General features: G+C 34.5%; 1 protein-coding gene across 2 annotated transcripts; it reads left to right on the forward strand.

The window, feature by feature from the left end:
* Positions 1–1998: 1998 nt before the first annotated feature.
* On the forward strand, positions 1999–12429 carry LOC128180904 (amine oxidase [flavin-containing]-like). Of its 2 annotated transcripts, none has more exons than XM_052849096.1 (15): positions 1999–2157; positions 3874–3968; positions 4813–4950; positions 5472–5576; positions 5669–5760; positions 9084–9225; positions 9513–9576; positions 9680–9768; positions 9905–10064; positions 10149–10245; positions 10343–10454; positions 11327–11424; positions 11540–11651; positions 11747–11809; positions 11900–12429. In XM_052849096.1, exons 1-15 carry the CDS (start codon positions 2100–2102, stop codon positions 12038–12040), a joined length of 1566 nt encoding a protein of 521 aa, XP_052705056.1. In that variant the 5' UTR covers positions 1999–2099; the 3' UTR covers positions 12041–12429. The 2 variants fall into 2 exon arrangements, with proteins under 2 accessions (XP_052705056.1, XP_052705055.1); XM_052849095.1 differs by lacking the exon at positions 9084–9225 and adding an exon at positions 6639–6780 and having other exon boundaries at positions 2000–2157.
* Positions 12430–15143: the final 2714 nt, after the last annotated feature.

Below are 15143 nucleotides of genomic sequence, written 5' to 3' on the forward strand. Positions count from 1 at the left end.
CATTTACTAGTACTTTACAGCATATCTACATGTACGTATTATTGGACATTTATTTCGTCGTAGTTTGATATGATGTAATTAACCAGTACTTCTGATACGAAGAGATTAGATGGGAGATGCATGTACTGATATCATTTTAGGTTTGGCGGCTGCAGCTGCTTTGATAGTCGTTTAGTATGCATGTCCATACATCTACCCATCAATCAACGCTGATTAAGTTAAACAAAATATGATTTTGCTGGAGAGGGGGTTGTATACTAGAACACTTTCTATAATTTTTAGGGGACCTATTGCAATTGGTCTTTGTCCGTCGTCGTGCGTCGTCCATCATGCGTTGACAATTTAACATTTTTAACTTCTTCTAAAAAAACTACAACCAGAAATTCATGGTTCTAACACCCCCCCACCACCCCCGGACGCCGTAAGCGGGGTCAAGTATGCAAAAAAAGCATAATTTTCAAATATCTTCTTCTCTTTTCCCACACATGTGGTGTAATAACTATATACATTGTTATGATGTCCATGAAGCCCTCTTCCAATATTGTAAAATTCGTGTCCCTATGTTCAGGGGTTCGGGCCTTAGGGTGTGGCCAATATGGCTTTATCGTAAAAATGTATTAAAACTCTGAAAATCTATATATTTGAGAAAAACTAAATGAGGGGTTATGATGTCCATGAAGATGGTCCCTGGGACAGAGGTTTAGGCCCTAGGGTGGAACCAATCTAGCCATATATAAGAAATACATTAAATCGTAGTGTTGGGCCACAACCATATTCACCAATACCTTACTGACAACTCGTGTAAACATCTAGTACAGTCCTTATTTAATAGCCATCTGGACTATGCTAACGGCGTCCGTACGGATTGCCGGAATGATAAAACGGTCGCAGTTATTACAAAATCGCGCAGCAAAACTTGTGCTGAAGTGGAAGTCGACTGATAGCTCTACAGAAGCTCTTATGCGATTACACTGATTACCCTTCTATCATCGAAGTATACGAGAATCACCACATAACATTCGCTCCATAAACACTAAACGTTCCTGCAGTTTTGCTGCCGGGTCATTTGCAATATCAGGACCTACCGTTTGAAAGAATTACCAATAAGTATTAGAACTATTCGGGATTTTAAAAAAAGCTTATTATATTTAAGCGCAAGCTAAAGGCATTTTATTATACGCGTACTTCTAAATATCTATGTGCATTTTTTTAAAAACTGTGAATTCTTACACAAGACAATATTGACATTTCAAAATTCTGCATAAATAATAGATCTATTTATATACTAGTAATGATAACAATAATACCTTTGGACTTTTTTTTTGGAATGGGTTTTAATTAAGTTATAGCCATCTTCTTCGTTAAATTGTAAACAACATGGGAATTGGAGGGAAATATCAATGAACTACATGTTTGTAAAGTACAGAAACAAATCAGATGTGAACAAATCCAGCCTTATTAAAATTAGAACTTCCGCCCGCTTTCTAGTGTTCGATACGTCGCCTGAAGCTAAAGTATAGAAAATCCGAGATTCCCCCGCCTCTTACCCCCCCCCCCCCCCCCCCCCGCACACACACACACGCACACATGTTTATGATCTAGTGTTTTTCAAACATCCAATAATAAAATCGGTTTAACAGTTAGAAGAGTCTCAGATTAGGGTTTAGAATTCAAAATGAAGCTTAAAATGCAAACACGAGACTCTCTGACATGTCTACCAGTGGACCTCTTGTAACTTTTTTTTTTAATTTTGGCGTGTTACATTTTTGTAATTCAACTGAGGAAAATAACAATTGTAGCATGAAGTGCGATATATGCAGCTTAAATTAATTATAGTAATTAATTATACATTGTTATCTTGCATACAATATTAATATGCATATGAGAACAGCGCTGTTGATAATTCAACTACTAGAATATCATAGGAAGAGATATGAGTGTCAACGCAGAGATTAAATCAATAAAAAAAATCAACTTCTCTATTTAAAGGCGCAAAGTCTGGTATGAATTGTCCTGAGGAGAGCTTGCGACAACGGTTTGGGTGAAGGCTTAGGTGTTCTAGATAACGTGTCTTTACTGTCTATACGACCACATAACACATGACTATGGAGGAAGATCAGCTGGTGGATGTTATTGTTGTAGGGGCAGGTCTGAGTGGTAAGTAATACTCAATGTACAGTTATATATAAATGTTTTCTATACTGCAACTGTCTTTAAGATTGGCTGCAATGTTTTGCCATAAATATTTCATATCCGTTTGTGTTTCATAAGCATAGTATGGTATTTGATAAACACCTAGTATACGGACAATGCGTATTATGGGGGGGGGGGGGGGGCAGTGCTCGCACAAAGAGATATGTTAATAAGCCTTATATGTAAAATTCATGCTAGGTTTGATCTAGAGATTTGCCCAGGGAAGGGTTTGTTCCAACGCGATGTAGATTGCTGAATATTTAGTTGGTATGAGCTGATGCCCGGCAATCGAATAGTGAACTGCGTTCTATCTAGAACGCAGTTCGCAATTCAAAATTTAGAATTCATATTTGGGGTCCGCTTGCCTTATATGCAATTGAATAGTGAACTGCGTTCTATCTAGAACGCAGTTCGCAATTCAAAATTTAGAATTCATATTTGGGGCCCGATTGCCTTATATGCAATTGAATAGTGAACTGCGTTCTATCTAGAACGCAGTTCGCAATTCAAATTGTTGAATAGTGAACTGCGTTCTATCTAGAACGCTGTTCGCAATTCAAAATTTAGAATTCATATTTGAGGCCCGATTGCCTTATATGCAATTGAATAGTGAACTGCGTTCTATCTAGAACGCAGTTCGCAATTCAAAATTTAGAATTCATACTTGGGGCCCGCTTGCCTTATATGCAATTGAATAGTGAACTGCGTTCTAGATAGAACGCAGTTCGCAATTCAAAATTTAGAATTCATATTTGAGGCCCGATTGCCTTTTATGCAATTGAATAGTGAACTGCGATTGCCCTGATGCCCATTTAGCATATTAAGGTCGTCCATCGATTAATGAACATGCATCGATTAGCTGATAATGCTGACTTGAGTGGAAGACATGATGGTTTTTTTTTCTTTTCCTCGTTACAATCAACTCAAGAAAGGCCAAATCAATGCAAGGGTCTTAAGAAAACGTCTTATCAATATTTCTACCGCTTCCAGGGGTCCTATAGAATTTGTACTGTGTCTATTACAAGCAAGTACTATAAAGGAATCGCTAATTAATAGAACCACTTTAACAGGAGCTTGGACTTTGGGTAATTGTGTCAACAAGCAATGTGACGTTGCCCTGTCTTTTCATTGCTGACCACTCGGACATAGCTCATTGAAATCAACAAGATTTGTCTGGCTTTTGAGCTAAGACTACGCAATCTGTGTATATTTCACTTCAAACCAGCTTTTTTCACTATTACATAATACTGAAAGTTCAAGGTCTTGTTAAAATGGTTCTAAATAGAATCCTTATCAAAAAACGACCTTTGGATATGTCGAATTATCACTAAATAGCATTTCCTCCAAACGACTAGGGTTGGTGAAGGTGATTGGTTGAAATTTTACAATGTACATAATAAGTACTTTAATCTTTTGTCTGATAGATGTGTAATTGACATATAAAGCCCACCAAATGCACGATTCTTCAGCCACCAACTGCAAACACTTAAAATCTTAATAATATCGTTGTCAATTTAATTGCCCTTGTCATTGAACCCAGCATTTACTAGTACTTTACAGCATATCTACATGTACGTATTATTGGACATTTATTTCGTCGTAGTTTGATATGATGTAATTAACCAGTACTTCTGATACGAAGAGATTAGATGGGAGATGCATGTACTGATATCATTTTAGGTTTGGCGGCTGCTAAGCTTTTACAAGAGACAGGACTGGATGTGTTGGTGCTTGAAGCACGTGACAGAGTGGGTGGGCGGACACTTACAGAGCACGTTAGTATACGCCCACATCCAAAATATCTTATTTGTCGTCATCCGTTCATTCTGATGGGGCACTGTGGTAAAATTGAAAAGTACGAGGGTTGATCCAAAAGTAATGTCACAGATGCGATAAAATTGTGGTATGTAATTTATAAATAAATACAAAAAAGACATAAATTCCTGACGCAGCGATGTCAGTTATATAATCTTTTAAACATCAATATCTTGTTATGTTTTTAACGAAATTTAATCAAAATTTTACTTCAAATTAAAATTTTGATAAGAAAAATTTTGATTCATCATTTTATACAGTACAGCGGCAGTGTGAAACGCGGTGCATAGTGTGTCACTACTTTTGGATCAACCCTTGTTGAAAAGTGTGACACTACTTTTGGATCAACCCTTGTGGAAAAGTGTGACACTTTTTTTTGATCAACCGTTGTACATGTATTAAATTTTGTTTCTATATTTAGATAAATGTTTGTATTCATGTGATATATTCTATTTTTTTAACCTCAAACACTATATACTCTTAACCTTAAAAAAATCTAATTTAAGCTAGAACTGTTAAACTGTTTGTTGGACACTTTTTCAACCAAAAATCATTTGATTTGCAACGCAATTTGTTTCAACTTAATCATTGTTTCGATGATTTCATTGATGAAACGTCAACAAAACTAAATGATCATCGGAATAATCATCGTAACAATAGATTTTATTCACCAGACCATTGTTTAACGTATTTCCATAACTGTACCTTTATTTTACCCACGAAAAAATGATGACCACGAATATAAGTGAACCCACAGTGTATCATGGGATAATTGAACGGCAAGTTGGTTTTTGTTGTCTTTAGAACTCTCATGTTGGCTATGTTGATTTGGGCGGAGCCTATGTTGGTCCAACACAGAACAGACTCCTGCGTCTGGCGGATGAATTCGGGATTAAAACTTATTTTACCAATGAAGTGGAAGACCTGGTGTTTTACACTAAGGTATGCAACCACAAGAATTGTGAAAAAAAAACCGAATTACTGAGTGCCGAATTTACTGTAAACCAAGTATTACCGTATATCCGGTAATTTTCGCGTTGATCTAATTTTTGCAAATAATTGAATACGCAGAAATTATATCCTGTATCTTTTTCTATAAGAAACTTTAGAAACAGCAAAAAATGACTGACACAAATAAAAAATGTTACTGATTTTCCCCACTTTCGCAAATTTTGTGACATGCGAAAAAACCGGATATACGATATTCGCGACAACTTTGTTTTGCGATTAACCTGAAACAAACTGGTTCGCGGCGACTACATTTTCGTGACTAATCCTTATCCACACCTGTCTTTTATTACACCAATAGGACAGGCGAGAATTATTCGCGATTATGAGGTCTTGCAAACCCTCGCGAAAAATTCTCGCACGCGAATAAAAGTTGGTTTACAGTACTTTGTATAAATCACTGTACGACCTTTCTATGAAAGTATTATTGTTACTCTATTGTTCGTCGACTTCAGGGGAAATCCAAGAGGTACCACGGCGCCTTTTCCCCAGCAAGTGGGTTTTTCGAGTATTTGGACATGAATAATTTTTTCAGACTTTTGGATAAAATGGGTGAAGAGGTATATATAACATTTTAAACATTCTTCAAATAACAATCGTTCTTCTTTCTGATACTTGTATTGCATATTGTATTGCATGTATATCTTCCTAGATTCCTCCCGATGCCCCTTGGAGGGCCCCACATGCCAAAGAATGGGACCAAATGACCATGCAGCAATTTCTTGACAAAAATGTTTGGACCAAGTAAGCAAGACTCGGTGGTTTGTATACCTTGCGTATAACACACGTTTACCGAACAAACAAAACGTTGCACTATTCTAAAATGCAGATCATTTGTCACCAGAGCTCAGGAATAATGTTCCCTTATAATAACACAAAACACGCTGATAAAGCAAAGCAGCACGAGTGATTACATGAAAAAATATAGAAATCTATGGGTAAAAAGGCATGGCAAATTGTACTATCAAATATAATTTTCATAATAACAGATTGAGATCCCGCTTCTTCATTTTTTTTTTCTAATAAAAGATGATTTATTCAAATGGTGACAATCTCAAAGGAAATGGATAAAATATAAATGGATTTTTAAACACTGAGCAAAATACTCCTGGTTCATGGGGACGTAACGTCGTTGGTGGCATAATGGGGATTTCAGCAATTCCTTATACACTGTATATACGTTAGTGAGGATGTAACTTTGTGGACAAGGGTTACCCACGAAAGCCACGAACACTGGTCCCCCACGAACAATAATGATTCCACAGTATACTAACAATAATATAAGACCTGCACAAACATCAGACAAAGTGAAATGTTTAAAAAAGGAATTTAATATAACAATTTGCTTTTACCGTGACCTTCGGAACACAAAAACCCACGATAAGCGACAAATGGTGCCAAGAACAAAAAAAATTATTCAATTTGTCTGCACCAATTGGCGTGTAATAGGACCTAAAAAAAACATTCAATTCTTAAGACAAGCCAATTTTTAACGGACGGACGAGCGAACGGAATGATCACATTATTAAACATAAAAATTTTATATAGCTTTGTCATGGCTAATTTTTGAAAAATCGCTATAAATGCTCAAGGTCATTTGTTTTCTTTTTGAACAATTTTAGACAAATCTACCGCTTCTGTAAAACCTTCGTCAATGTAAACGTCACTTCGGAGCCCTATGAAGCCTCAGTACTTTGGTTTCTGTGGTATATCAAATGTTGTGGCGGACAAAAGCGAATTTTCTCAACAACAAATGGCGGACAGGTGCGTGTCCGTAATGCAAAGAGTGTGTTTGTTTTTGTACATATAGCTTAAAACTGTACACAATTTATGCATGGTTTAATTTTGTCTTACATTTACTTTGTTCATCACGATTTTTAATTTGGTGGACACTTTTTCAACCAAATTTCACATTCGCCGTTTTCTAAACTAATTACACTATTGCCAATGATTTTTTTCTATAGGCATCATTCGTCAATTGTTGTCCAAATTATTTTGCTAAGTAGAACTTTTCTACATTACATCATTTTCATCAAACTCTGTAATGTCCGGACATAGAATAATTTTTATTGAAGTTATTGTAATACTGTTGTAATTCTGATATTACATGCTCTCCCTTAAAGTTATTTCCCTTGGCCGCCATCTTATGGAGAAAGCCATTGAATTTTCCTCTTTTAAGCAACCAAATTTAAGCATGTATGGCAGAATTTTATAGGGGGATATCGAAACAATTTCACCAAAACTGTACAAATTAATAGACGTTCTAAAAAATATTCGTCATAAAAACAGTGCTGTGTATATCAAAATACCTAGAAGGACAGTTGAAAATGGTTCAGTAATGAAGGCTGTACCTACAATATGGCGGCCAACAGGAAGTAACGCCTGCTAGTGAATAACTACCTATTTAATTGAAGTAATATTTGAGATCTATTGTGTCTCCACAACGTTGTACGCTCTACATCCCTAAATCAAACAAACAAACAAACAAACAAAAGACAAGAAAACCCCCCAGAAGAAATTGACACAGTAAAGTCATTTGAGACAGTTCAGCTTTGTGAGTTTCTGAAATCCATGGTTATAGTCTGTCCCAGGATATTCATGCGGCACATTTTGCCAATTTTTAATAAAAATACACATACATGTGAAAGAAGTGATTAATTGGAAAATTCCCAAGATATCTTCATTGACGTAATATCATTTTTCACAAGGAAAAATTCACAGGAACGAAAACAGATTTCTTACGGAGATTTATAAAGGGAAATGTTTGTACGTTTTCTCCATTCGGAAGTCACTCGGAATACCTTGTGCAATTTTTCAACGTTATCATCCGGGCCTGCTTCAATACAAAATCCCCATAGACATCACATATTTTAGCCATGTATTGAAATCTGATAATAAAACTAAAGGGGCGTTTCAGCGCAGAGACTTTGGACATTTTTCATTCTTTTGAATGAACATTGTTTGAACTCTGAGGTATTTATAAATATCGAGTAATTGAGCAAAAAATGAATCAAGAATATCCTGAGACAGACTATAGGTGTGAAGTGGCTAGTGTTGTATTCTTTCATTTACCATTATGACAATTCATGCATCACTTTCTTGAGCTATTCAACGCTTCCATTTTTTTTAATAGCTTTTGCTTTTAATTCCTTCAGCAGTAAATGTTTTTCTAACTTTTCAAAATTCAAGATTATCTTTTTTGGGAGTTGATTTTTAATCACTCTGGCAAACCGAAACTGAAACAGTGTTTGGACCTAAGCACAAATCATCAGCGGTGACAAGATTTAGTTTTTGAAAATAATCCATAAATTCGAGGTAATGTATCTTGAAGCATTGTGTTTTATGAAATTTATTTATGAACACCTTGAAAATAGTCAGATGTTAAATAGTACGAACAATTTAGATATTTTTTGCAGTCGTATGTATTCATACGCCAGAGTTCAATATAGTCTCGTTCAACCATCGGCTGTCTCCGTAAATTGACGACAAGCAGAGAGTCATTTTATATTTAGAGGTCGAGTCATTAAGCTATCACTTGACCTGATGTACAACGTTCTCTTGCTTGTGGGAGAGCCGAGCATCTGGTTGAACGAGACTAGAGTTCATTATTGCTTGGATCCATACAATTTTTGGAATATTTCGATTACTTATACATAGTTTGATGGAATCAATTCTCTCTTAAATTATTACACAACACTATTCATACGGGGTTTTCTCGAAATTCTCGTCGGAAAAGTCCAAGAATTCATATTATAAAATTATGCGTAACTCAAACACAGGTTATAAACTACTTGCCAAGCAAAGTAACATATCGTTGATTTTAAAATAAATAATAATTGATATAATCAACTCCCGTCAGTATTTATGTACTTTGATTTTATTTGGTATTCAATTGCTACGGCTAATCAGGTGTAGTGTTTGTATTTTTTTTGTTTGTTTGCATGTTACGCTTACATATTCCTTTCTAAAAAAAAATTAACTGCATTTTGAAGAATGTCATTATTCGAAATTAGCATGCATGCCAGTATATTTCAAATATCTCTCCCTTTATTTTTTGCTTTGCTTAGAGAATGCATGACAATTGCACGACAGTATGTGAATGTGAATGTATCAGCGGAACCCTATGAAGTGTCCCTGTTGTGGGTGCTGTTTTATATTAAACTCTGTGGGGGCACACAGCGCATACATGCTACTGAGAATGGGGCACAGGTATTATTATTCTGGGTCTTTACTTAAACCAGACACTATCCAGTTATTAATATTGTAACCGTCTGAATTGATTAATCGTCCTATATATGATATACTCTAGTTAGTATTTAGCAAATTATATATATATATATATATATATATATATATATATATATATATATATATATATATATATATATATATATATATATATATATATATATATATATATATATATATATATATAGTGTGTATACTGCACATCAATACCGGTATACATATATATACTGTTGAAGATAATGTTTCAGGAGAGAAAGTTTGTTGGCGGCTCACAACAAATCAGCAAAAGAATTGCCGAAAAGCTGGGCAACGGTGCGTATTTTGAGTTTAATGTTAAGTATACAACCCAAAATTAGAAGGCTTATGTAGAAATATTTCTTACATTCATAAAAATACCGTGTGCCGGTATTTTCAGACCGAGTCCTCCTGAGTCACCCTGTGTGCCATATAAGCCAGACAACTGATGGAGTGACGGTGTCCGTTACTGGTGGACAACAATTCAGGGTAACCTAAAAATCACTACACGAAAAATAGATCACTATATATATACTTATGTTCTTAAGGAAACAAATAAAAGTTGAAATTATGTTTTCATTTTTCCCCCCCATTTGATCTGATTTTTAAAGAAAATGAATTTTAGGCTAAACGTGTCATCATTGCCTCTCCGCTACCTTTACAAAATAAGATCACATATGACCCTCCCTTGCCAAGTCTCAGGAATCAATTAATACAAAGAATCCCGATGGGTTCCGTCATCAAAACATTTTGCTACTACAAGACCCCTTTTTGGAAGGAGAAAGGCAAGTCAACAGAACTGTTTTTGAATACAGAGATAGAATCTTTAGGACAAACGTTATTGTTTTCAACAAGACCGTCTTTTTAAGGTTATTGTGGGTCCACTGCAATAGACGATGATGCAGCCATAGTTGAATTCACATTGGATGATACGAAGCATGACGGAAGTCACCCAGCGTTAATGGGGTGGGTACAGATGTAATATCACATGACTCCGATTTACATGTATATATTTACTTAATTCATTTACTCATTATTTATCTCTGGTTTCTGTCGCTTGTAGATTTGTTCTTGCAGATAAGGCAAAACGTTTTGTTTCTATGACACCGGAAGAGAAAAAAGAGAGTATATGTCGTCTGTATGCTAAAGTCTTCAAATCAGACGAAGCGTTACATGTAGGTTTATGTATAATCTTTTATATCTAAAGTAAAGCTATGTACTTGAATGAGAAATATAGAGGCAGCTTTCATATACATATATGAAAAGCGCTATTACAGGGGTTCTGAATTTTAAATAACTTTATGATAGTTTTACTTATATATGCTGCAATTTGATTAAGTTTTTAAAATAAGTGTAACACTCTTTACTCTTCTTATACTCTACGCAGAGTAACTTGTTCGTAAATAATTCACAGATGTCTTAATTAGAACCATTATTACAAGAGCTTCGACTTTGGGTAGTTGTGTCAAACAGCAAAGTGACGTTGACCTGCATGTGTATTTCATTGCTGGCCACTCAGCTCTTCGAAATAACACAATTTGGCTCTCTTTTGAGCTAAGACTACGCAATTGGTGCATACTAGTATTTCACTTGAAAGCAGTGTCATTTTTAACTTGTGTTCACGCAAAAAAAAAAATAGTTACGTCCTATCAAATGTACAAGGTCTTGTTAAAATGGGGCTAAGGTGTTTCGCTACATCTTGAAAAAGTTTTTAAAATCAGCAAGAAATACTCAAATGCGATAGATGAAATCTGCAGTTTGGGTAAAAAAAATAATGATTTTCAAAAATGTCATTCAGGAAATATGAACAAAAGGCCCAGGCGGATTCCAACTCATAATGTACGGCTCACAAGCCCGATACTTTAACCACTGAGATCTGATGATATTAAACCAAATTGATTGATATAAGCAATTTAACAAAAAATTGGAAACGCTATGTTGTGGTGTTGTATTTAAAAAGTGTATACATGTAGCTTAATGTAGTGTTATAGCTAAGAGGTTTTTTTTTAAAAGATCGATGTTATTTTTTAATCATTGTCTTTTAAAGCCAATACACTATGAAGAGAAGAACTGGCTCGGGGAACAGTGGTCTGGGGGTTGTTACACAGCCATGATGCCCCCGGGATTCCTGACCAACTTCGGCGAGTAAGATATTATTTGTTTCACAACTTTGCAATTTATTTTACATACTATTTTTGTAACTCTTGAATAATCCCTTGTTACAACTTAATAAACAAATACGATGTATTTGTTTTTACAGAGAAATAAGAAGACCCGTTGGTAATTTATATTTCGCGGGGACAGAGACAGCCACCCAGTGGTCGGGGTACATGGAGGGGGCGGTCCAGGCCGGGGAGAGGGCGGCCAGAGAGGTAAAAGTAGTGACCAGACATCCGCCGTCGTCTAACTGCTGTCATTGTTAATGATCAAGATGGCGGACATCGTTCTAAATATGCTTTTTTTCTAGATTTTATTTGACATGGAAAAAATTCCCAAATATGAAATTTGGCAAGACGAAGAAGAGAATACTGTACGTATCGAGATAAAAATGAATTTAAAATCATGCATGTGTATCGGTACTGGTATCATATATAACGAGGTTTTTGTTCTCTCGTCACAGCTTGTGAGAGCCCGTCCGTTTGAGAGCACGTTTTGGGAGAGAAACCTACCGTCAGTCGGGGGGTTTCTGAAGTGTGTATCCGTTACAACAGCTTTAGCAGTCGGATCGGCGGGACTGTGTCTTTATTGGTGGAAACGTTAACATGCTAATTCAATTAAAAAATGACCAGATTCAAAATAACCTAGGGTTTTATCTTAAAAGATCAAAAAATAAATCAAACATTCAAGTATATTTGTTTGCCTCTCCCGACCAAATAAGGGCAAACAAAAATAAACTGTCTTATATTTAATATTTTGGTTAATATTACTTATTAGTTGCTTTATTCAAAATCACCTAGGGTTTTATTGTAAAAGAACAAATAAGACTCAGTAAATCAACAAATAAATCAAACATTCAAGTATATTTGTTTGCATCTCCCAACACAATAAGTGCAAACAAAAATAAACTGTCTTATTTATATTATTTCGGTTAATATAACTTGTTAGTTGCTTGGTTCTTTTGACACTTGAAATAAAATATATTGAATATTTGCATGTTGTTGAATTCTTATTTGTGTCATGGTGTTAATAAAGTGTTCAATCGACAAATCCAGAGAAGCTTTCTAGCGCAGGAACACGCCATTATCAGAGACAAACATTTAAGATAGCTTGATTAACGTGTATAGCAATAAGATAGCTTGATTAAAATGTATAGCAATAAGATAGCTCGATTAACACGTATAGCAATGATTAGAACGGGGAGCTTATAATAACATCTATTTGTTATTATTATGAGTGCGAGTGCCCAAAAGGGTAATTTGAAAGTTTAGACTTGTACAGAAGGGCGAAACAAACATACAGAATTAAACAAAAAACCCGAAACACGACGAAATAGCCCTGTTAATCCTGTCCTGTTTGTATGTAGTATATAAATAAAACAAATCAATTAGATATCTGAATTAATTACTAGTACTCCGAGCTTTCCATTCTGTGTTATCTAACATTTAAGCCACTTCATGTTCACTAAGTAAAAGCAAGGGGACATGCATTTATATTCTTTCTTTTTTTCAACCGCGGCAAAGTTCAGCTTTGTTGTTCTTTTGTGTATAGTTTCCTTTAAGTTGATTTAAGTAGTTGATTGAGGCTTTTCAAAATTATAACAAATGTACCTTCAAAACAGGAAGGACAGTTCAAGAAAAAAAACCCACTTTATTATACACTTATCGACTTTTCTTTCTTGATACTGTTTTTTTTTTACAGTGTAATCCTATTTTTACAAATCACCACGCTCTGGTTTCCGGATCCGTATATCCGTATATTTACATTTACTTTCTTTCCCCCTATTACATTGCATTGATAGATTTGAGTGATATTTACGTATAACACAGAAGACCCAATCACCAAATCTGGTGCGAATGAATACATTCAGTCTTCTTCATTATTTCTCGGTGAACATGACTGACTTTCCTCGCGACTTCAAACCGGATCACGATCTGATATTATACTTACGCTGATTATTATTTCATTGATGTAAATATTTTTTAACGGTTAAATGAATTCAATTAATTATTTTCTTAGTACACCAAAAGTAAATTCATCTAATTACAGAATGAAAAATAAAACTGTGTTATTAAAATCTAAAACGCTGTGCACTATTTTTGTCAGCATAATTCGACTGTTCCAGTGGCTCTTCCGCTAATTGCGCATTACTCGTTGAATAAGGCAGATATTTAATAAAATAAATTATATTTACGAAAAGGGAATGAATGTTATAAAACGTAAATATAAGCATTGAATCATTATTTTTTTGAAAGATGTAGTCTCATAACTGCAACAGTGTGTGCGGTTTTATGCATTTTTTGCCCCCAAAATCTAAGTTTTAAAAAGAGCTTTAAAAATAAGGTGAAAGATAGTTAAAATCATATTGGAAATAAAGGTGTAAAAGGTTATCACCACAGTGACTTCATAATGTAGAAATGAAGATTGCATTATTTTGATAAATTGTTGTTTTGTAGCAAAATATGGGTAATTTCCGATGGTTTTTCGACTGGGAAACATCGAGCGCAGTCTTGCTCAAGTACCATTTTTTTAGTATAATGTGTATCACTATCTGAAGAAAACTATATGTTAAAATCGCACTTGAGCAGACCTGCGCTCTATACTTCCGAATGCAAAATATAGAGCAAAAATGAGAATATTTTCATTTATTTGCAAATTTGCGGGAATTAGGTCATTTAGATGACGTCATAGATAAACAGCGAACAAGCAATTGATGCCTTTTAGCAATAACTTTAATATGTAGAACAGAAAAAGAAATCCCTAGGGCAGAAGTTTAAAAAAATGTGCAAAATTGATACATTTCAAGCAAAATCCCATAGGGTCCTATGTTAAAAATTAACAAACTTTGAGATGACCCCGAAAACAAACGGTGTGGTAAATGTCTTATTTTTTAATCTTAACATAATAATTATATCAGTAGAAATTCAGGTAAAAAATTTCATTAAAAAATCTAGGGCAGAACTAATTAGACCCGGCCTCGTTAAGATTAAAGTTATAGGCATCCTCTATACAATGATTTGTGAAGATTTGATTTTTATACGACAATATTTAGAAATTGGTTGAAATCGGGGGCACATATTTGACCATACCGCACATAGTATTTTCGTCCATACACATCATTAAGAAGGTTGGCACCTGTTATAATAATAATGTCAATCATCAGAAAACCACTTGGATATAAAGATGAGGACCTAAAATGTTCATTTATTTTAATTGTGACCCATGTCACATGCATATTTTTTTAAATATAGGGCCCCAAACAAAAATGATGATTTTCCTGAATTTTTTTCTATTTGAGGTGGAAATTGATAATTTGAAGAAATCAAACAAATATTTATAGTTTAAACTATCATTTAGCTATGATTTTAATACAGTATGAAGTTGAACACATGTAGTGACTATAAAAGTAAAATCTAAGACAAAGTTTAAAAATCTTGCTTTACTGGTGGATTCAAAGGCCAGTACACAATGAATTAACAAAACAACAGATATGTTACAAAATTTAATCAAATTATAACGCAAATAAAATAGACATACATTTAATGTATCATTTAAAGGTAAATTAAGTAGGGTTCACATTTCAAAAAATTGAGATATAGCATGAAATAAGCTAATTTTAGGCTAAAATTTGAAAACTTTTTTTTAAACTTCTATCAAATATAAGCTAAATATGCCAAAATATATCGATAGAAATATCAAAATATTGT

Source organism: Crassostrea angulata, chromosome 4, assembly GCF_025612915.1.
Source record: "Crassostrea angulata isolate pt1a10 chromosome 4, ASM2561291v2, whole genome shotgun sequence".
Lineage (NCBI taxonomy): Eukaryota > Metazoa > Mollusca > Bivalvia > Ostreida > Ostreidae > Magallana > Magallana angulata.